The sequence below is a fragment of the Cyprinus carpio genome, chromosome A3 (genome assembly GCF_018340385.1).
Source record: "Cyprinus carpio isolate SPL01 chromosome A3, ASM1834038v1, whole genome shotgun sequence".
NCBI classification, from domain to species: domain Eukaryota; kingdom Metazoa; phylum Chordata; class Actinopteri; order Cypriniformes; family Cyprinidae; genus Cyprinus; species Cyprinus carpio.
The window spans coordinates 3,197,799-3,216,121 of NC_056574.1; the positions used below are offsets into that span (position 1 = coordinate 3,197,799).

Here is an 18,323-nt window from a genome sequence, read left to right on the forward strand (position 1 = left end):
AATCAAAACCAGCATACAAGGCTTAGAAATGATATAATGAGACCTACAAAACTTAGCAATGAACAACTGAATGAACCAGGCTTATGTAGGGTGAACAATCAGGGTTAACGAAACAGAAAACAACGGCTGATGAGTCAGTGCAAAGGATTGTGGGGAAAGAAGTCAACGACTGAGTGGCAGTGGTTCGGGATGTACTTCAGCTGGTGATCGTGACAATAGCACAGTGGAGAAAAATAAATGAATAAATACATAAAGGATCAGATTTTAATTATTTAAAAATAGACATTTCAAACATTAATTTGGCCACTTATTAAAATTCACGTGTCATCTAAATCTCTCTTTTTTTTTTTTTTTTTTTTTTTTTTTTTTTTTTTTTTTTTTTTTTGTTTTTTTCTTGTCAGACTACTTCATATTACTTTAACTCGCTTCATTTAAATACTCAAGACTAACAGTTCTGGAATTAAAAAGCAAACACAATAAAATGAAAATAAAATAGTTAAGTTTCTGTTGTTTTTGTTTACCCATGTAACCTTGTTTTGCAATAAAATAAGACACCACCATTTAAGAATAAAATGTATATTAGGCAGAAGCAGGTATATTAGGCTGCTGTCACTTTAAGACCTAATGCACGGATCCAGTACTGATGCTCATATCAGATCTGCACTTCGATGGTTATTATGAGAGAATTAGTGAGAGTGCAGAATTTTTTTTTTTTCAGTGGATTTTGGAGAACTTTAATCCCTGCTCTCCACAATGTCATAAACAGATTTTTTGCAAAATTTTTGTCCAGACAAAGGCTCCAGCAACTCCAAGCACAAACACAACTCCTGCAGTTATTAGCACTGGTGCTATGACCGGCTCTGCTAGCAGCGCCACACCTGCTGCTACGGATCCTACACTTACTGGTACAGCTCCGACTGCGACTTTATTTAGGTTTTTTTCTAGTTTTTCTTTAAAGGTCTTTTTGTGAATAATTTTTTTAAACATCTCATTTGTGTAGTACTCCCACCGGTTTCTCTCTGCAGTGTTTTCGATCTTCTCCAGCAGCTCTGAGACCTGATTGTGATCGTCTCTATCCTGATTGTTGAATGAGTGAAATCTGCCACCGCAGCCGTGAACCAGTGACTGCAGAAAGCTTCTCTCTCTGATATACTCATCTAATGTTTTCCCCCTCAGATCATCAGCGTGAGTGAACAGAATGATGGTGTGACATAAAGCATCTTCTCCGATGTTCTTACGAATCCATCTCTCCGTGTTATTCTCCTCGTCTGTGAATCTGGTGTCCAGTCTGATGACCAGCAGAAACACGTGAGGACCAGGAGCAGACATGAAGACAAACTTCTCGATTCCGTCCTTCATCTTCTCTTCTGGTGCATCAATCAGTCCGGGAGCGTCAATTATTGTCATGCTCTTTCCAGACACACAAGCTTCTTTCAGCCCGCTGCTGTCAGATCTCTCAGATCTCCTTTGGCCCAGGATGGTTTCTACCGCGCTGGTCTTTCCTGATCCAGTTTTACCGAGCAGCACAAAACGAGGATTTCCAGACCCTGTCAATCAGAATGTGAATTATACTCAACACCATCAACTCCATATGAAGTGAAACAGGTTTTATTCACAAACATCTGTTTATATCGTGGTGGCACTATGTTTCAAAAACACTCACAGAACTCTGCTCTACTGAGTATGTTTCTCTGAGCGTCCTGGTACATCTCATTAGTGTAGTGCTGTCCTCCGTTCTCCTCCACCATGATCTCAATATTCTCCAGCAGTTCTGTGACTTGTTCGCGGTTCCTCATGTCTTCATTGTTAAATGGGTGATATCTGCCGCCACACTTATTTACAAGAGCCTGGAGATCTTTACTCTCAGTGATATACAGATCTAATGGTTTTCCCTTGAGATAATCAGCGTGAGTGAACAGAAGGATGGTGTATCGAGTAGCTGCTTCTCCGAAGTTCTTCTGAATCCATCTGACTGTGTTTTTCTCCTCGTCTGTGAATCTCACACCCAGTCTGATGACCAGCAGGAACGCATGAGGACCGGGAGCAGACATGTAGACAGAGCTCTCTATCTCACCCTTCATTTTCCCTTCTGACATCCGTGTATCAAACAGGCCTGGAGTGTCGATGACTGAGATGATCCGCTCACCGATCTGTGCTTCTCCTCTCTCACAGGTCTCAGTCACTGATCCTGGAGAAACAGCCTCGATAAAACACTCCCTGCCCAGGATGGTGTTTCCCGCTGAACTCTTTCCGGATCCGGTTTTACCCACCAGCACTATCCTGAGTTCAGATGGAACCGATCCTGTCAATCACATGATAATGTCTGGGATTAGACAAAGCTTTTTAAAAGTGTTCAAAATAATTAGATTCTTCCAAAGATGAAAATTCAGTCATCGTTTACTCACCCTCCACTTTTTCCAAACCACAAAATAAGATATTTTGAAGAATACTGGTAACCAAACAATTGACGGCAGCCATTGACTACCATAGTGTGGACACAAATACAGCGGAAGTCAATGTACAATCAACTGCTCTTCAAAAAATTGTTATTATTTTGTGTTCAGCAGAAGAAATAAACTCATAGAGGTTTGGCACAAGTGGAAGGTCAGTAAATGAAGACATGATTTTCATTTTTGGGTGAACTATCACTTTAACTATCTTATAATAACAAGCAGAGGCACTTATTGTAAATTTAAGTTAAAAAAAAACCACACCTTTCTCTTATTTTCAGCATTTCACTTCTACTCACTTCTAATCATGATTTCATTAAGTTTAGCATACTTTAAACATGGCACTGCATTTTACAAATTTGATTGTCTTTGATGACATGCAGTACAGACTAAAAGTTTGGAAACATTACTATTTTTAATGTTTTTGAAAGAAGTCTCTTCTGCTCATCAAGCCTGCATTTATTTGATCAAAAATACAGAAAAAAAATGTAATATTGTGATATATTATTACAACTTAAAATAATAGTTTTCTATTTGAATATACTTAAAAAAATAATTTATTCCTGTGATGCAAAGCTGAATTTTCAGCATCATTACTCCAGCCTTCAGTGTCACATGTAACATCCAGTCTATCACATGATCATTTAGAAATCATTCTAATATTCTGATTTATTATGAGTGTTGGAAAACAGTTCTGCTGTCTAATATATTTGATGAATAAAAGGTTAAAAAGAACTGCATTTATTCAAAATAAAAAATAAAAATTCTAATAATATAAATTCTAATAATCTATTTTCTTTACTATCACTTTTTATCAATTTAACACATCCTTGCTGAATAAAAGTATTGATTTTATTTTAAAAAAAGAAAAAAAAAAATTACTGACCCCAAATTACTGACCAGTAGTGTATATTGTTATTACAAAATATTTATATTTAAAAAACATAGCTTCTTTTTTTTTTTTACTTTTTATTCATCAAAGTATCCTAAAAAAGTATCACATGTTCTGAAAAAATATTAAGCAGCAGAACTGTTTCCAACTTTGGTAATGAATCATCATATTAGAATGATTTCTAAAGGGTCATGTGATAATGATCCTAAAAGCAGCAGAACTGTTTCCAACTTTGGTAATGTATTTTAATGTTTGATTGATTTATAAAGGATTATTTTAAATTGTAATAATATATCACAATATTACATTTTTTTTCTGTATTTTTGATCAAATAAATGCAGGCTTGATGAGCAGAAGAAACTTCTTTCAAAAACATCAAAAATAGTAATGTTTCCAAACTTTTGGTCTGTACTGTATGTCTGTGAGATCAATGAATGTAAGTGTGAAATAAATACTTCTGTCTTCTGTGGATCGCTGTGTCCTCCCATGATCCTCTGAGTTGTGATGTCGGTGTGGCTGATTTAGTGTCCGTCGTCTCACCGCAGACGATTGTCTTTCTAGAACTACTTTTCAGGTGTGACAGATGGATACAGTTAAACTTCAGCCAAGCTGACCTTGTAAAACTTTAGTTAACAACACTACAAAGTTACAGAAAGTAGCTCACTACATCACATCAACTTAGGGCATGACATATTTTCAAAACAAAATTTATTATTTTTAAATTAATTTACTATGAAGACAGATGTTGATTTTCTAGCATTGACAATCTTAATTTGGGTGACAGAATTAAAATCAAATGAATCATTTTATACTAAAGACTACAAAAACACAGCAATGAACCAGACAGAGTAAATCTTACCAAATGAATCACTGGCACCTTCATCTAAAAACAGAGGTACTATGGAGAAAGCAATATATATGATAAATTGATATGTAATGTACTGATCATTTGTGTCTAAATGAAGTACTGTAAGTACTCACCTCTGTCATTCATTTTCTCTCTGCTTGATTTTGGCTTCTCAGAAAGCTGCAAATCATTCAGTCACTTATTTATCATAGCACACATGATCTTTAAACAGTTTCGGCTGGTGGAATATTTAATAAATTCCAGTATGATTTATCCCAGTATAACAAAAGGAAAAATATTAATACTTGAAACATTTTAAATAAAGATAATTGTTTTACCAAGTTCAAGATTAAATTCAAGGATGATTCTCATAAATATATATTTTCTGCAAGATTTTTTTTTTTTTCAAGATAAATAATTTTTTTTTTAAAAAAACAAAAACTGAGAGGAAAAAAATAAATGTTACATGTGTTTAGAGCATTTTCTGTAACAGACCACTATACACTCGCCTGAACCTGACTGTATATAAATATATACGGATCCATTCAGAATTATTAAACAAAGCAAAAGACAAATTAAAAAAAGCAAATAAAAACATTCTGAATTTATCAAATGTGGCGATCTGAAAGCAGCTGAACATGAGCAGTGAACAGTTCCTCTGTCAGAGTGAGTGTTGATGCCCATTTGTATATAAACACCACTGACCATCGCAAACTCCTATAATAACAGGCTGTCACGACACGCACACAAAAAGGTAGATCCAAGTGCAGTATGTTTATTGAGGCAATCCAAAATCAGAAACCATCCAGGCAAAGGTCAACATCCAGGTAATCCGTCCAAAACAAGAAACATAACTCAGGCCAGGAAACACGAACTAGAAGGTGACATACAACAAGGACTCCGTAAAAAAGACAGAAACAAAACCAGGTATTTATAGACAGGTGATTACAATACTAACGGGGAATTGGCTGAGTGCAATGATTAATGACCAGGGACAGCTGAGTGCAATGAGCAGTGATGAAACAGACAAGACTAAGGGAAATGTAGTTCTGAGGTGGGGTGACGCTAAGGGGAAGTGAGACCTCTAGTGGACACCCAGGGATACACAAACCAGACACTGTGACACTACCCCCCCCTCTAAGGAGCAGCTTCCAGATGCTCCCCCAGAACAAAACACCAAAAACAAAACAACGAGACCAGGAGGGAGGTGGACTGGTGGAGGCAGAACAGGGGGAGGGTTGGCGGGCCAGGCCCGTGTAGGGGAACTGGGACTGGCAGCGATGGCTCCCCTGGCAGCCAAGGTGGCTCGGTCAGATCAGGGGGCCATGGTGGACCCGAAAGTTCAGGGGACCACGAGGGACCAGGCAGTTCAGGTGGCCACGGTGGATCAGGCCATTCTCGTTGTGCAGACGGCCAGGGAGGAATTCGCCATTTGAGTGGCCCGAACGGAACCTGCCATTCGGGGAGCCAGTGAGGAGCAGACTGTGGCGATGGCCAGGTCACGGCATTGGACACTGCCTCGGGAACGGCCTTGGACAAGGGCACCGCCTCGGGAACGGCCTTGGACACGGGTATCGCCTCGGGAACGACCTCGAGTTCGGGCACCGCCTCGGGAACGACCTCGGGCACGACCTCGGGCTCGGGCACCGCCTTGGGAGCGGCCTCAGGAACGGCATGGGACAAGGACACTGCCTCTGGAACGGCCCTGGACACGGGCATCGCCTCGGCCTGCGCATCGGGCACCGCCTCGGTCTCCGGAACAGCATCGGGGACCGCCTCGGCCTCCGGAACAGCATGGGGCACCGCCTCGGCCTCCGGAACCGCATCGGCCTCCGGAACCATCTCGGGCACCGCCTCGGCCTCCGGAACCGCATCGGCCTCCGGAACCATCTCGGGCACCGCCTCGGCCTCCGGAACAACATCGGGCACCGCCTCGGCATCGGGCACAGCCTCGGCCTGCGGAACAGCATCGGTCACCACCTCGGCATCGAGCACCGCCTCGACCTCCGGAACAACATCGGGCACCGCCTCGACTTCCGGAACAACATCGGGCACCGCCTCTGCATCGGGAACGGCATCGGGCACCGCCCTCGACCTCCGGAACGGCATCGGGCACCGCCTCGGCATCGGGCACAGCCTCGGGCCCCGCCTCGACCTGCGGAACAGCATCGGTCACTGCCTCGGCATCGGGCACCGCCTCGGCCTCCGGAACAACACGGGCACCGCCTCGACCTCCAGAACAGCATCGGGCACCGCCTCGGCCTCGGGAACAGCATCGGGCACCGCCTCGACCTCCGGAACGGCATCGGGCACCGCCTCGACCTCCGGAACAACATCGGGCACCGCCTCGACCTCCGGAACAGCCTCGGGCACCGCCTCGGCATCCTGTGCTGTGGCGCTGGTCCGGCCTCCATCCTGCCTCGTGGCACTGGCTCTGCGGCCATCGTGGGCAGTGGCGCCACCATGGCGGACTTGCGCTTCCTCTCCCCTCTCCGTCCGCCATGGTGAGACAGTGGCACTGATCCGTCCCCCACGAGCCCAGGGTCGAAGGGGAGCCACGGTTGAGAGTGATGTTGCACCTCCTCTCGACCATTCCCTCCTCGGCGACCTCCCCTGGTTCCCCGGAAGACCACCAGGCGAGTTCCCTCAAACCTGCTCCCTCACCCGCTCTGTGGCTGGGGGAGAATCCTCGAAAAACATATCGCTGGATCTAGGTTGTGACGGAGTCCTTCTGTCACGACACGCACACAAAAAGGTAGATCCAAGTGCAGTATGTTTATTGAGGCAATCCAAAATCAGAAACCATCCAGGCAAAGGTCAACATCCAGGTAATCCGTCCAAAACAAGAAACATAACTCAGGCCAGGAACCACGAACTAGAAGGTGACATACAACAAGGACTCCGTAACAAAGACAGAAACAAACCAGGTATTTATAGACAGGTGATTACAATACTAACGGGGAATTGGCTGAGTGCAATGATTAATGACCAGGGACAGCTGAGTGCAATGAGCAGTGATGAAACAGACAAGACTAAGGGAAATGTAGTTCTGAGGTGGGGTGACGCTAAGGGGGAAGTGAGACCTCTAGTGGACACCCAGGGATACACAAACCAGACACTGTGACACAGGCTTCTTCAGCGAGTGTCCATTATAAAACACTTGCCAGACATGCGACCGTACCGAAATGTTCTCGTGCAAAAAGCTATCAGAGCGCGCATATACACGGTCTGTTTATTTGCACGACTCACGTGTGTCTAGTAATGCACCACTCCTGTATGTCACTGTAATTGTCTTTATCTCCATTACAACTGCCATCTATCTAAACTTTACTGGTGAAACACTGGTTTGCTTTATTCAGGCAATATAGACTAGTCCAACTAGAACGATTCCAAGGGCCTGACGAGGGAGAGGGGGCCTAGTAGGCAATTTTTACCAATATGCAGTTTAGGGGGCCCAGAAACCATAGCGGCACCTCAGGACAGAACAAACAGTCTAGAACAGTGACAGCTAGTGTAACACTGTGGTTGAATGTGATAGGCTAGAAAAAAAACCTCCTTTTCACACTTCGATGGCGCGTCGCCCTAATGAAGAAACCAGCCCTGATCAGAAGAGTAACCATTATAGGATGTTTATCTGGTACATTTTATAAATGCATTTCAGGCAGGGGCGTCACTAGGCCCTTTTTAGGGGGGCTTCAGCCTTCAAACTTCTGCCCAGCCCCCCTAAAAAATAATTTGATTAATTAATTTGTAATCGCTTCAGTCCCCTTTAAAAACTCATTTGAAACGGCCGCAAGCTGCGTCAAGTTTCGGCTCCTCCCCTGATCTGAGTCTGCATGAATTCAGCGCATTTTTCAATCGGCAGGGGCGCCGATCAGAGCGAACATCAGAGAGTACAAGGTGTGTGTGTGTGTGTGTGTGTGTGTGTGTGTGTGTGTGTGTGTGTGTGTGTGCATTTATTGATAGATTGCTATGATATGACATCTGCATTGGTGCAGTTCTTGTAATTGCAGTTTACATAATGTTACTGGACCAATACACAGTTCGGTTTCTCATCCAATACCAATACGTCTTCGCTGCGTTCACCTTCAGCCCTCATCACAGTGTGATCGTTGTTTTTTCTTCCAACAAAAATGAAGCGATTAACACCCATGAAAACGTACTTTAGAAAACGATCATAATTTATTGTAATTTACTTTTTAAAATTTAAAACATATTATTGTGTATTTTGGCATTACATTATGCAACCATGCACAGAAATGATTAAAGACACACATCATTTTCTGAAAGCACTAAAGGGCACAGAGAGAGAAACATCATGTGGAGTTATTTTGTTTTGTATTATTAAATATAATTTTGTATTAAGTAATAATGAATCATTAGTGTATCATGATACATACTGTAGGGTGAATACTGGTAAAGTGGGACACTTTCTGATAATTTATATTCTGCATACTTTTTTATTATGATCCAAATGTCTTAGCCGCTCATATGATACTATTCTAAATAGCTTAGGAGCTCTACTATACTATAGACAATAAAAAAGAAAGAAACATTAAACACAGGATGGATGACTCTTCCTCAAACACACAATGACCCCAAAACCACATTTTTCAAGGCGCTACTGTCAAACTGGGACACCTTTATTGGAAAACTGGGACACTTAAAACACATTCAGTTGTTATTCAAGTGTAGGCCTTATAAATTAAATACACAATAACAATATAAACAACAATATAAACAACAACAACAATAATATAAACATCACTTTTTTTAAGAAGGGGTGCAGGTACAGCAAATTCAACCCAACCCCTCCCTCGCCTGCCCACAAAATTTTATATTGGGTCAAATTTATTTCATACAAATTAAAAAAAAAAATAATAATAATAACCTTCATTAACATCTCTTCTTGTAGGAATTAATTGATTGCACACAGGCTTAATTTAATTTCTGTATGGTAGGTTAATCTACACGTCAATACAGCCAGTGCAAGTGAACGCCTCCCTGTCTTCAATGAGGCCATTCTCCTCGCTGCAAGTGTATTGTAATCAGTGTTTTCAATGAGTTCGTTTTATTCAGTCCTCTGTCTTCTTTGGATCATTTGCATCAACAAATTTGGCTTTACAAATATTGCAAATGTCCTGGCCATCCGAGCTTGTACCCTCCATCTTTCTTGTTTTTGGTTTTTTGTTTTTTTTGCATGAGAGCTGGCGTAGTGTAAGTCAGTCTTTGTTGAAATATCTAGCTAACTAACTATGTATGAGGGACATATAAAAAGGTAACTCAATTCCTCTATTATAATTTCTTTTATGTCTGTTCCATTTTTTTAGTGTGTTTTATGTCTGTATTTGTTTATATGTTATTTGTAAGTAGTGAAGTGCTGAAATATTTGTGGAATTACTTTTTGAGAAGATTAATATGAATGTGATTTTTAAAAATTCTGATTCACCATTACATCCTATAACAAAATATGTAACAATTACAAATGATCCATGAGTTGTTTTATTTTATATATTTTTACATTATTTACCTCAGAATGCTATGTCATTTTACTTACCATCACAGTTCACTGCAAGGTTGTTAAATATGATGTGCCACACCCCGGAAGTGATGTCAAAGCTACAGATTTTTTTTTTTTTTTATCACACACTTGCTACTGATGAGCTCAGTGTTGATTTTTAGTAAAAAAAAACATATCCATGTAAAGATATAAATTATTAAGCTTAACTGTCCCACTTTACCCATTGTCCCACTTTACCAGTATTCACCGTATATTAGAGTAAGAGGCGAGTAGAGTAAAGGGATTTGTGATTTTTTTTTTTTTTTTTTAAGTAACTGATTTATAGAAGTGGCAAATTGATAATTCATGTTGTTATTTTAATAAATAGAAATACATATAGAACAGATTAAACATGTTGCCAACAGACAATTACATTAATACATGTTTTGTCTATATTCTTAATGAATATTAGCTGGTTAGTTAAATGATTTGAAATGAAATAAATTTTCAGGGGGTGACTTGATGTATAACCAACCGTATTGCTGATTATAAAGGCTAAAAAGCTCAATAATAATAATAATAATAATAATTTATATGTCATTGTAGATGGATATACACATTTTTTTCTTGTCGTGCGGGAGTAGGTCTGCAAATGAGCCCCCCTAAAATAAAACTCCTAGAAACGCCCCTGATTTCAGGAACATTTTCTGTGAGTATTGTAGCTTACAGTTACAATACTCACATCATATAAAACATATAACATCAGTTAAGCAAAAGGCTAATTAAATTAGTAATGAACATGATGTCTTGCCAGTAAACACGTCATCAGAGAGGAGAAGTAGCTGCAAGACAGAGGGGAAGTTATATTTTGATTAAAGATTACGAGGCACATCCATTAAATTTCATCGTTTATAATAAATACTGCAATATTCAGTTTAAATAAAATGTCGATTTTGATTTCGTGGTGACTTTAAGACTTGGCCAACTCCCATAGCGTTGTGTTTCGCAAGCTCGTGCAGTACTCACATTGTGAATACATTATCTGAAATGAGAAGGCTAATCTGAATTTAGAGGAAGCTGTTATTATACGAATGTTTTGAGCGAGTATAACAGAGCCCAAGCGCGAGCGTCTCACCCATTAACAGCGACACATATAAAGCATGCTACTATAAAACAAGCTATTCGACAGGTTTGTGAAAGAAACGTGCAGCTGTAAGAGATTATACTCACAGAACTCTTTCCTTCTGCTCTGTTTATGCGGTAGATCCGCTGGATGTAGGATGAAGAGGTTCAGATGAAGAAGATGCTGGAGAACAGGGTTGTGCTGCACTTGAGGCGGTGCTACATGTGTCCTCATAAACTCTCATTGGCTCTGTCGTCTTTCATATTCATGATAGGAAACATGCTCGTATTTCTATTGTTCAAGTGTGAACTGGAAGCATGTAGAAGCATATAATAATAAAAAAAAAAAAAAAAAAAAAACTTGCGTTTCGAAATGGTTGTGAAGGAGTGGTTTGGCAAATTAAGCTGTTCTTGAGGATATATTACAAATCAGCCCACAATATTTAACCAGAATTATATTGTTTATCTCCAGCTCTTCGGGTAGAGAAAGGAAGTGTTAATTAAATGATTTATAAAATGTGGATTAGTTAGCATAGCCATAGTACGACGAGAAATAAATCAGTATAACGTGACAATATGTAGTTTGGTGCAGTTTTTGAGAAATAAATTAAACTGCAAACTAACTGACGGTGAAACTCGCACACACGCGCAGACACACACACCCAAGCGCGCGCACAGGCACACACACCCCCGATGGTTTGTTTTTTTTCCTGTAATTCAAGGCTTTTCCTGTAGAGCAGAGTTTACTTTCAGTTTCACTTCACATCAGCATCTGAGTTTCTTTCAAAATAATGAAGACAGAAGGGATGTGTGTTAATATTTCTTGCTTAGAATTTACATTTTTAACAAATAGTAGAAGAAAACTTCCTTTAACAGAAATAGTAACACACATTGTTTATGTTTTAAGAGCTGTAGACAGACTCATATCAGATTAATACTGAATCACTGATATTTACCTACAGCAAAAAAAAAAAAAAAAAAAAAAAAGAAAAAAAAAAAAAACTTTTTTTCTGTGATCAAAGTAATATTGTCACTCCCATATAGACATAGACGTAAAAGTGCACTATATAAACTTAAATTGTTATAATTACTTGTAGTACAGACCTAAGGTTTGACTCTTTTTAAAGAAGACTATCTGCATTTTATTGTAGAATCATTTCAAAATTTGAAAGTATCAAAAAGTTATAGAAGTTTAAATTTACTGTAAAGAAAATGCACTGTAGTGGCCAGCATGCACTGTTCAATTTTTATTTTATTTTATATAAAATAAATATTTTTCATAACAAGTTTTACACTAAAATTGTTATAAAATTAAAGCTTTATGTCTAAATAAGTTATATTCCAAATTTGAAGTTGATATAAAAAAAAAAAAACTCCACTGAAACTTTTTTATGCATTTTTCTGTCACAAATGTCTACCTTTCTGTCAACATTACTTCTATCACTTCTACCACCAAATAATGAATCTTGAGCATTCGTTTAAACTCAGACCGTTCAAATGATATGTAACTTGTCAAGATTATAAAAAGTTTTGATTGTAAAATACTGTAATACATTTCGTAATATGACACACCGCCCACTTAGGGGGAGGAGACCGCCAAAAAAAATTAAAGTACCATTTCCATGGTAACGCAATGTCTGATTTCAAAATAGTTTTCACAGGATGAATTTTGAGGTTTTAAGCTTTCAAATGGTATGTAACTAACCCATCTTCACACATTTGTAAGCAGCTGTTAAGGTCTGTTTGAGGGTGTTAGTGTTAAATTGTTCAGATCACTGTTGTGTAACTGCTCCAGAATTCCCAACTCAACGCCCGTGTTTCTGGCTCCTGTTTTAGTTGTGCTTTTAGTTTGGTTTGAAGGTTTTGCAGAATAGGTGTATTAAAGTAACAAAGTTACATTCTTGGAACGGTTTCACGCTGATTGTTTTGATGCAGAAAGAAGCAAAGAAATGCAGAGAAAGAAGCAGGTAAACATTTCATGAGGAGTTCATGAGGAAACATCTGACATTTCCTTCCTCTGTTTGTTCTCTGTTTCCATCTTTTCACATCTGATGGACGAGAGACTCGCTGAAATATGGTGAAATTATTTTACTTCTTTCAGAAACATTAGGCCATTTTATTTATTCAAATGATCATTTCTGAAGTCACAGTTTAGCAAAAGTAAACTTGAAAAAAGGAAAGAAAATGGCAATTGTTAATTTATGAAGTAGCTGAAAAAATGAAAAAATTAATGTTTGGTTTCATTTGTGCATTTGCTCCATGTTGTCTGAAAACTGAATTGTGAAGCGTTACACGGACCATGTTCTGACTAGAGGGGAAAACACTATTGTTTTGTAAAGATGCTTTACAAAACAATGCTTTCCTTACTTTTGCAGTTTCCTCCACTTTATTAGCATTATTTTAAAAAAAAAACCTTTACATTTGAACCCTCCCGTTTTTACAAACTATTGGAATGAACAGCTGTAAATTAAATTTAAACTTTATTTTGTGGTAATCAACAGCTTAAACTCAAACTATTAAACACATTCAGTGTGAATCTACCGATAATGTCACGTTGTTTCACAACAATGCGAACAATGAGAGCACAGTGTATAATTTTCTACAAAAAAATGTTTAATATTGCATGAATAAAACAAACGAATGAACATTAAATAATGAGATTGAGAGTGAAATCTTCCTCTTTGTGCTGAGTGTTTATCATGTGTTTGTGCTGCCCTCATGTGGACAAACACACGAACTGCTGGGCTTGAGATCTGTGCTGTAAACACTGTGTGTGTGTGTGTGTGTGAGTGTGTGTGTGTGTGTGTGTGTGTGTGTGTGTGTGTGTGTGTGTGTGTGTGTGTGAGGTTCTCAGTCAGTAATGATGAGCTCGTCGCAGCCCCAGTCCTCATAACTCCCATCCGGCAGATACCGACGAATGATGATGGGGATCTTCCTGCTCCTGATCAACACAAACAACATTAAAACACACACCACACACACAAACAAACACATTCTGAGACTGTGTCAGTGCTGCTGTAATGTAGTAACGTGTGTTTTTTGTTGTACTTGAGTTCTTTCATGGCGATCTGCAGTGGATCCGTCTCTCCTTCCAGCTCCACCATCACTGGTGCACACATCCTGTCACACAGGAAGTGATGTCGCTGATGATTTATGCAGCATTATGCGCATTTAAATAAAACACAAATATAAAGCTGCTTCGAAACAATGTTTCTTTTAAAGAAGTGCTATACACATAAAATTGACTGGCTTTTATTTATACTGATGTTTTTAATGATTAAAAAAAAAAAAATTAGATATAAAACTATTAAACATTTTTGTTAATTGAAATAAGACTGAAATAAAACGTAAATATTGGATGGAAAGCAAACTAAATGGAAATTATAAATGCTCTCTTTGCAGCAACTTTGCATCTGAAATTAAAATAAGTTTAAGTGCTACTACGACTGATACTAAAAAAAGAAGTTTAACACAAACTAACAAAAGCACACAATAAAATCTGAAACAATAAATACAGTAACAGTATATTAATAATACTAATATGATACTGCTGTGTACAGTGTGTGATGTATATTTATACTCTGAAAGGCTACGCAACACATCCACTAGAGTTCACTTCAGACTGAAGCAGATGTTGTGTGAGGGTCAGAGGTCACTCACGCGATCTGCAGAGCTCGTGTTCCCAGCTCGCATTTAGTCATGTACGGAGTGGTGATTCTCTTCTGATTGGCCTGCTGTCCTTCACCCGCCGGCAGGATCTGAACGTTCTCCTGATCCTCCTGCACACACACACACACACACACACACACACACACACACACACACACACACACACACACACACACAGAGATGAGTCTGTCTGTCACTGCTGCACTTCACCAGTCAGGCTGTAATAGAGATTATGAGCTGAAATGAATCTAAATGACTTCCATCACAAACACTTGACAGCTGTCACTAAGACACACTGAGAATCACTGATTAAATCTGTACTGGAGATACTAACCTGTTGTGTTCTTATTCTACAGTGTTTGCATTACAATAATAAACGTTATGAGTCTGAAACGACGTATTAGTCCTGGATATAAAGTAAAAACAACAACAGTTTCAATGGATCTATAACATGCACTCAATCAACCCAAGCGGGATTGAGAGTCTGAGCTGAAAAACTATAAAAACTACACTACTCTCATTCAAAATATTAAACTCACATGTAGCACAAAGAGAATCATTCATAGTGTGACAATGCAAGGAAACAAATCGTACTGATCCCAAAACAGGCTTCATTTAATGCGAAATACTTTCTGATCTATAACCCTAACACACACACACGCAAATATGAACCGTGTTCTCACATCCTCCGCGTTCTCCAGATCATCCAGAGCCTCCTCGTCTTCAACATCATCGAAATCTCCGTCGTCGAAACTGAGCGACGATTAAACACAGGATTCAGATTCAGACACACTGCAGGATTATAAAGATCTCACACTCACAAACATTACACGACAGCAAACACTCAGAAACGCGCGGGGAACTCACTTGTCTTCGTTGTCAGACATTATTGCTGTCTCGTGTGTCGTGAAAACGATTTAATTGTTAAGCAGCTCGTAGATAACTGCAGTTTATCGTGGCGTCTCGTCGCGAATCGACTGCAGGACGAGTCGAAACATGGAATGAACTTCTTCTTCTTCTTCTTCTTGCTTTTTAACGGCGGATCGCAGACAAATATGTGCATTACCGCCACCTATTTTGAAATGGACCATAGACACTTCCTATTCTATAACCTTTCAACCAACATAAATTCTCCTTATTTTTGGTTGTCTACCATCTGTAGAGTTTCATCCGGCGCTGCGTGTTCAGCTCCTCCGTCCACTCTCAGTCCCCATGACTGAGAAAAAAAACTACAACAAAAAAAAAAAAAAAACACCCCCAAATTATATATATATATATATATATATATATATATATATATATATATATATATATATATATATACAAAAAAAGAAAAATTCCATGACAGAGAAAAAAATAAATAAATTAATAAATAAAAAATAAATAAAATACCATTAAATTTATTACACTCCTATCTGACTTTAATACATTTTTAATTGTAAACTTAACTTAACTATATTATTTAATTCCTTCTTCAACTCTTTCCTTTCTACCTTATATCTCCTGCAGTGCATTACTACATGCTCAACTGTTTCACTAACTTCACATGCCTCACATAAACCTGTTGGATTCTTACCTATTAAATGCAATGTACTATTCAATCTTGTATGCCCCAATCTTAATCTTGTAATCATATTCTCCTCATATCTACTCCTACCTGTTATTCTTCCTTTACCTACTATTGACTGTATTTGATGCATATGTCTACCTTTTATTTCATTATCCCAATATTGCTGCCATATTTTCAGAATATTCCTTTTAATAATTGACTTAATTTCTGACCTACTAAATAAAATCTGTATATCTACTATTTCTCGTTCTATTGCCTTTTTTGCTAATGCATCAGCCTCCTCATTACCTCTCAACCCAATATGAGCTGGAACCCACAAAAACTGTACCTCTAAACTAGCTTGTTTGATTGAATATAATTCTTGAATTATCTCTATTACCATATCCTGTCTTGTTTCTGATTTCATCTCCTTCAAACTTATTAGAGCTGAACTACAATCTGAACATATTTCTGCCTTGGCTATTTTAACTTCCCTAATCCACCTTATTGCCATAATTATTGCATACATCTCTCCAGTATACACCAATAAACAATCTGTTATCCTTTTATTCTTATACACTTTAACCTTTGGAATAATGAATGCAGAACCCACATGATCAGTTTTTGAATCTTTTGATGCATCTGTAAAAATGTGCATATATTCCCCATATCTTGACCCAATATATTCCCTTACATTATATACTTCTGTTTCATATGAACCTTCCTTTTGTCTTTTTTCTAATAAACTTAAATCTACTTCTGCTTGGGGCATAACCCATAATGGTACTGGAGATAAAGGAATTATTGGAGCACATCCAACCTCCTCCAATCTCATATCTCTAACTAATTTCCCCACACTCCAACCAAAACTATTACACTTTCTCTTCTCATGTTTCCAACTAGGACTCATTACTTTTCTTGTTGGATGATCCTCTCTCTGTCCTCTCAAATTTGCCCAGTAAGATGCCATTAATTGCTGTCTTCTTATCTGCAAAGGCATTTCACCCATCTCTACCTGAAGAGCCGAAACTGGAGAAGTAGAATATGCTCCGCTGCAAATTCTTAGTGCTTGAGATTGAATTCTTTCTATTTTAATCAAATGAGATTTATTTGCAGAACCATATACCATGCAACCATAATCCATTATAGATCTTATCATAGATATATATATAGTTTTTAAAGCCAATCTATCTGTACCCCATTCCTGACCTGAAATACATCTCATTACATTCACAACTCTCTTACATCTTCCCACCATTTTTTCAATATGCTCTCTCCAATTTAATCTATTATCAAACCAAACTCCTAGAAATCTTACTGTTCTTACACGCTCTAATTCTTTTTTATATAATTTTAACTTAACATCCATAATCCTCCTCATTTTAGTAAAAACTATTACTTTTGTCTTTTCCACTGAAAACTTAAAACCATTTTCCCCTGACCACTTTTCTACTTCATTTAGCGCATATTGCATTTTCTTTAGGTTATACTCTATATTCTTTCCTCTAAACCAGATAGCCCCATCATCAGCAAACAATGATTTCCCCATATACTTCTATCAATCCTTGAAAAAACATCATTAATCATGATAATAAATAAAAGTGGACTTATTACACTGCCCTGAGGTGTACCATTATCAATTATTCCACTTGAAGATATAGCTCCACCGATCTTTACTCTAATACTTCTTCCAATTAAAAACTCTTTAATCCAATTATACATTCTTCCTTTTATACTTATCTTCTGTAACTTTATTAGTAATCCCTCATTCCACATCATGTCATAGGCCTTTTCTATATCAAAGAAAACAGCAGTGACACTTTCCTTATTTATAAATGCCTTTCTTATTTCATCTTCTAATAATACTACTGAATCCATAGTCCCTCTACCACACCTGAACACACTTTGATAAGAAGAAAACCAGTTCATTTTTTCCAGATGATAAATCAATCTATCAGTTAACATTCTCTCCATTACCTTACATAAATGAGAAGTTAAAGCTATTGGACGATAATTTATGGGATTACTTGGATCTTTCCCAGGCTTTTTAATAGGTATAATTAGTGCTTCCTTCCAACTTTGGGGAATTATACCTTCCATCCATATTCTATTATAAAATGTTAAAATCACTTCCATAGATATTTCACTAAAATGCTTCATCATACAGTAACTAATTCCATCCATTCTTGTAGTAGATTGTTTCATTCTTCTTACTGCATTCTTTAACTCACTCATAGAAAATAATACATCTAAAAAATTATCTTCAGCCTCTTTTTTCTTCTTTATTTCAGGAT

At 38.2% G+C, this 18,323-nt stretch overlaps 2 protein-coding genes across 5 annotated transcripts; both read right to left on the reverse strand.

Annotated features, from left to right (window-relative positions):
- Positions 1-526: 526 nt before the first annotated feature.
- On the reverse strand, positions 527-11,058 carry LOC109084565 (GTPase IMAP family member 9-like). 4 transcript variants are annotated; one of them, XM_042715986.1, is made up of 6 exons: positions 10,920-11,058; positions 4,324-4,369; positions 4,202-4,240; positions 3,798-3,905; positions 1,664-2,302; positions 527-1,547 (listed from the first exon to the last, which is right to left on the reverse strand). In XM_042715986.1, the coding sequence occupies exons 2-6, from the start codon at positions 4,334-4,336 to the stop codon at positions 757-759; spliced, it is 1,590 nt and encodes a 529-aa protein (XP_042571920.1). In that variant the 5' UTR covers positions 4,337-4,369; positions 10,920-11,058; the 3' UTR covers positions 527-756. The 4 variants fall into 4 exon arrangements, with proteins under 4 accessions (XP_042571920.1, XP_042571912.1, XP_042571916.1 ...); XM_042715978.1 differs by having other exon boundaries at positions 3,798-3,908; XM_042715982.1 differs by lacking the exon at positions 10,920-11,058 and having other exon boundaries at positions 3,798-3,908; positions 4,324-4,872.
- A 2,345-nt stretch (positions 11,059-13,403) lies between these two features.
- Positions 13,404-15,504, reverse strand: LOC122134453 (DNA-directed RNA polymerases I, II, and III subunit RPABC2-like). Its single transcript, XM_042715994.1, has 5 exons — positions 15,348-15,504; positions 15,164-15,233; positions 14,472-14,590; positions 13,860-13,931; positions 13,404-13,752 (listed from the first exon to the last, which is right to left on the reverse strand). The coding sequence occupies exons 1-5, from the start codon at positions 15,365-15,367 to the stop codon at positions 13,662-13,664; spliced, it is 372 nt and encodes a 123-aa protein (XP_042571928.1). The 5' UTR covers positions 15,368-15,504; the 3' UTR covers positions 13,404-13,661.
- Between the last annotated feature and the right edge of the window lie 2,819 nt (positions 15,505-18,323).

Bases quoted from the DNA above. Each gene is read 5' to 3' on its own strand.
- LOC109084565 (XM_042715978.1), bottom strand. The intron at 3,909-4,201 runs GTAAGATTTACT...ACACCTGAAAAG, and splicing joins AGGTGCCAGTGATTCATTTG to TAGTTCTAGAAAGACAATCG. The intron at 2,303-3,797 runs GTATTTATTTCA...TGTGATTGACAG, and splicing joins GCGATCCACAGAAGACAGAA to GATCGGTTCCATCTGAACTC.
- LOC122134453 (XM_042715994.1), bottom strand. From the start codon at position 15,367: ATGTCTGACAACGAAGACAA. The intron at 13,932-14,471 runs GTGAGTGACCTC...CCTGTGTGACAG, and splicing joins ACACGAGCTCTGCAGATCGC to GATGTGTGCACCAGTGATGG. The intron at 13,753-13,859 runs GTACAACAAAAA...TGTGTTGATCAG, and splicing joins ATCGCCATGAAAGAACTCAA to GAGCAGGAAGATCCCCATCA.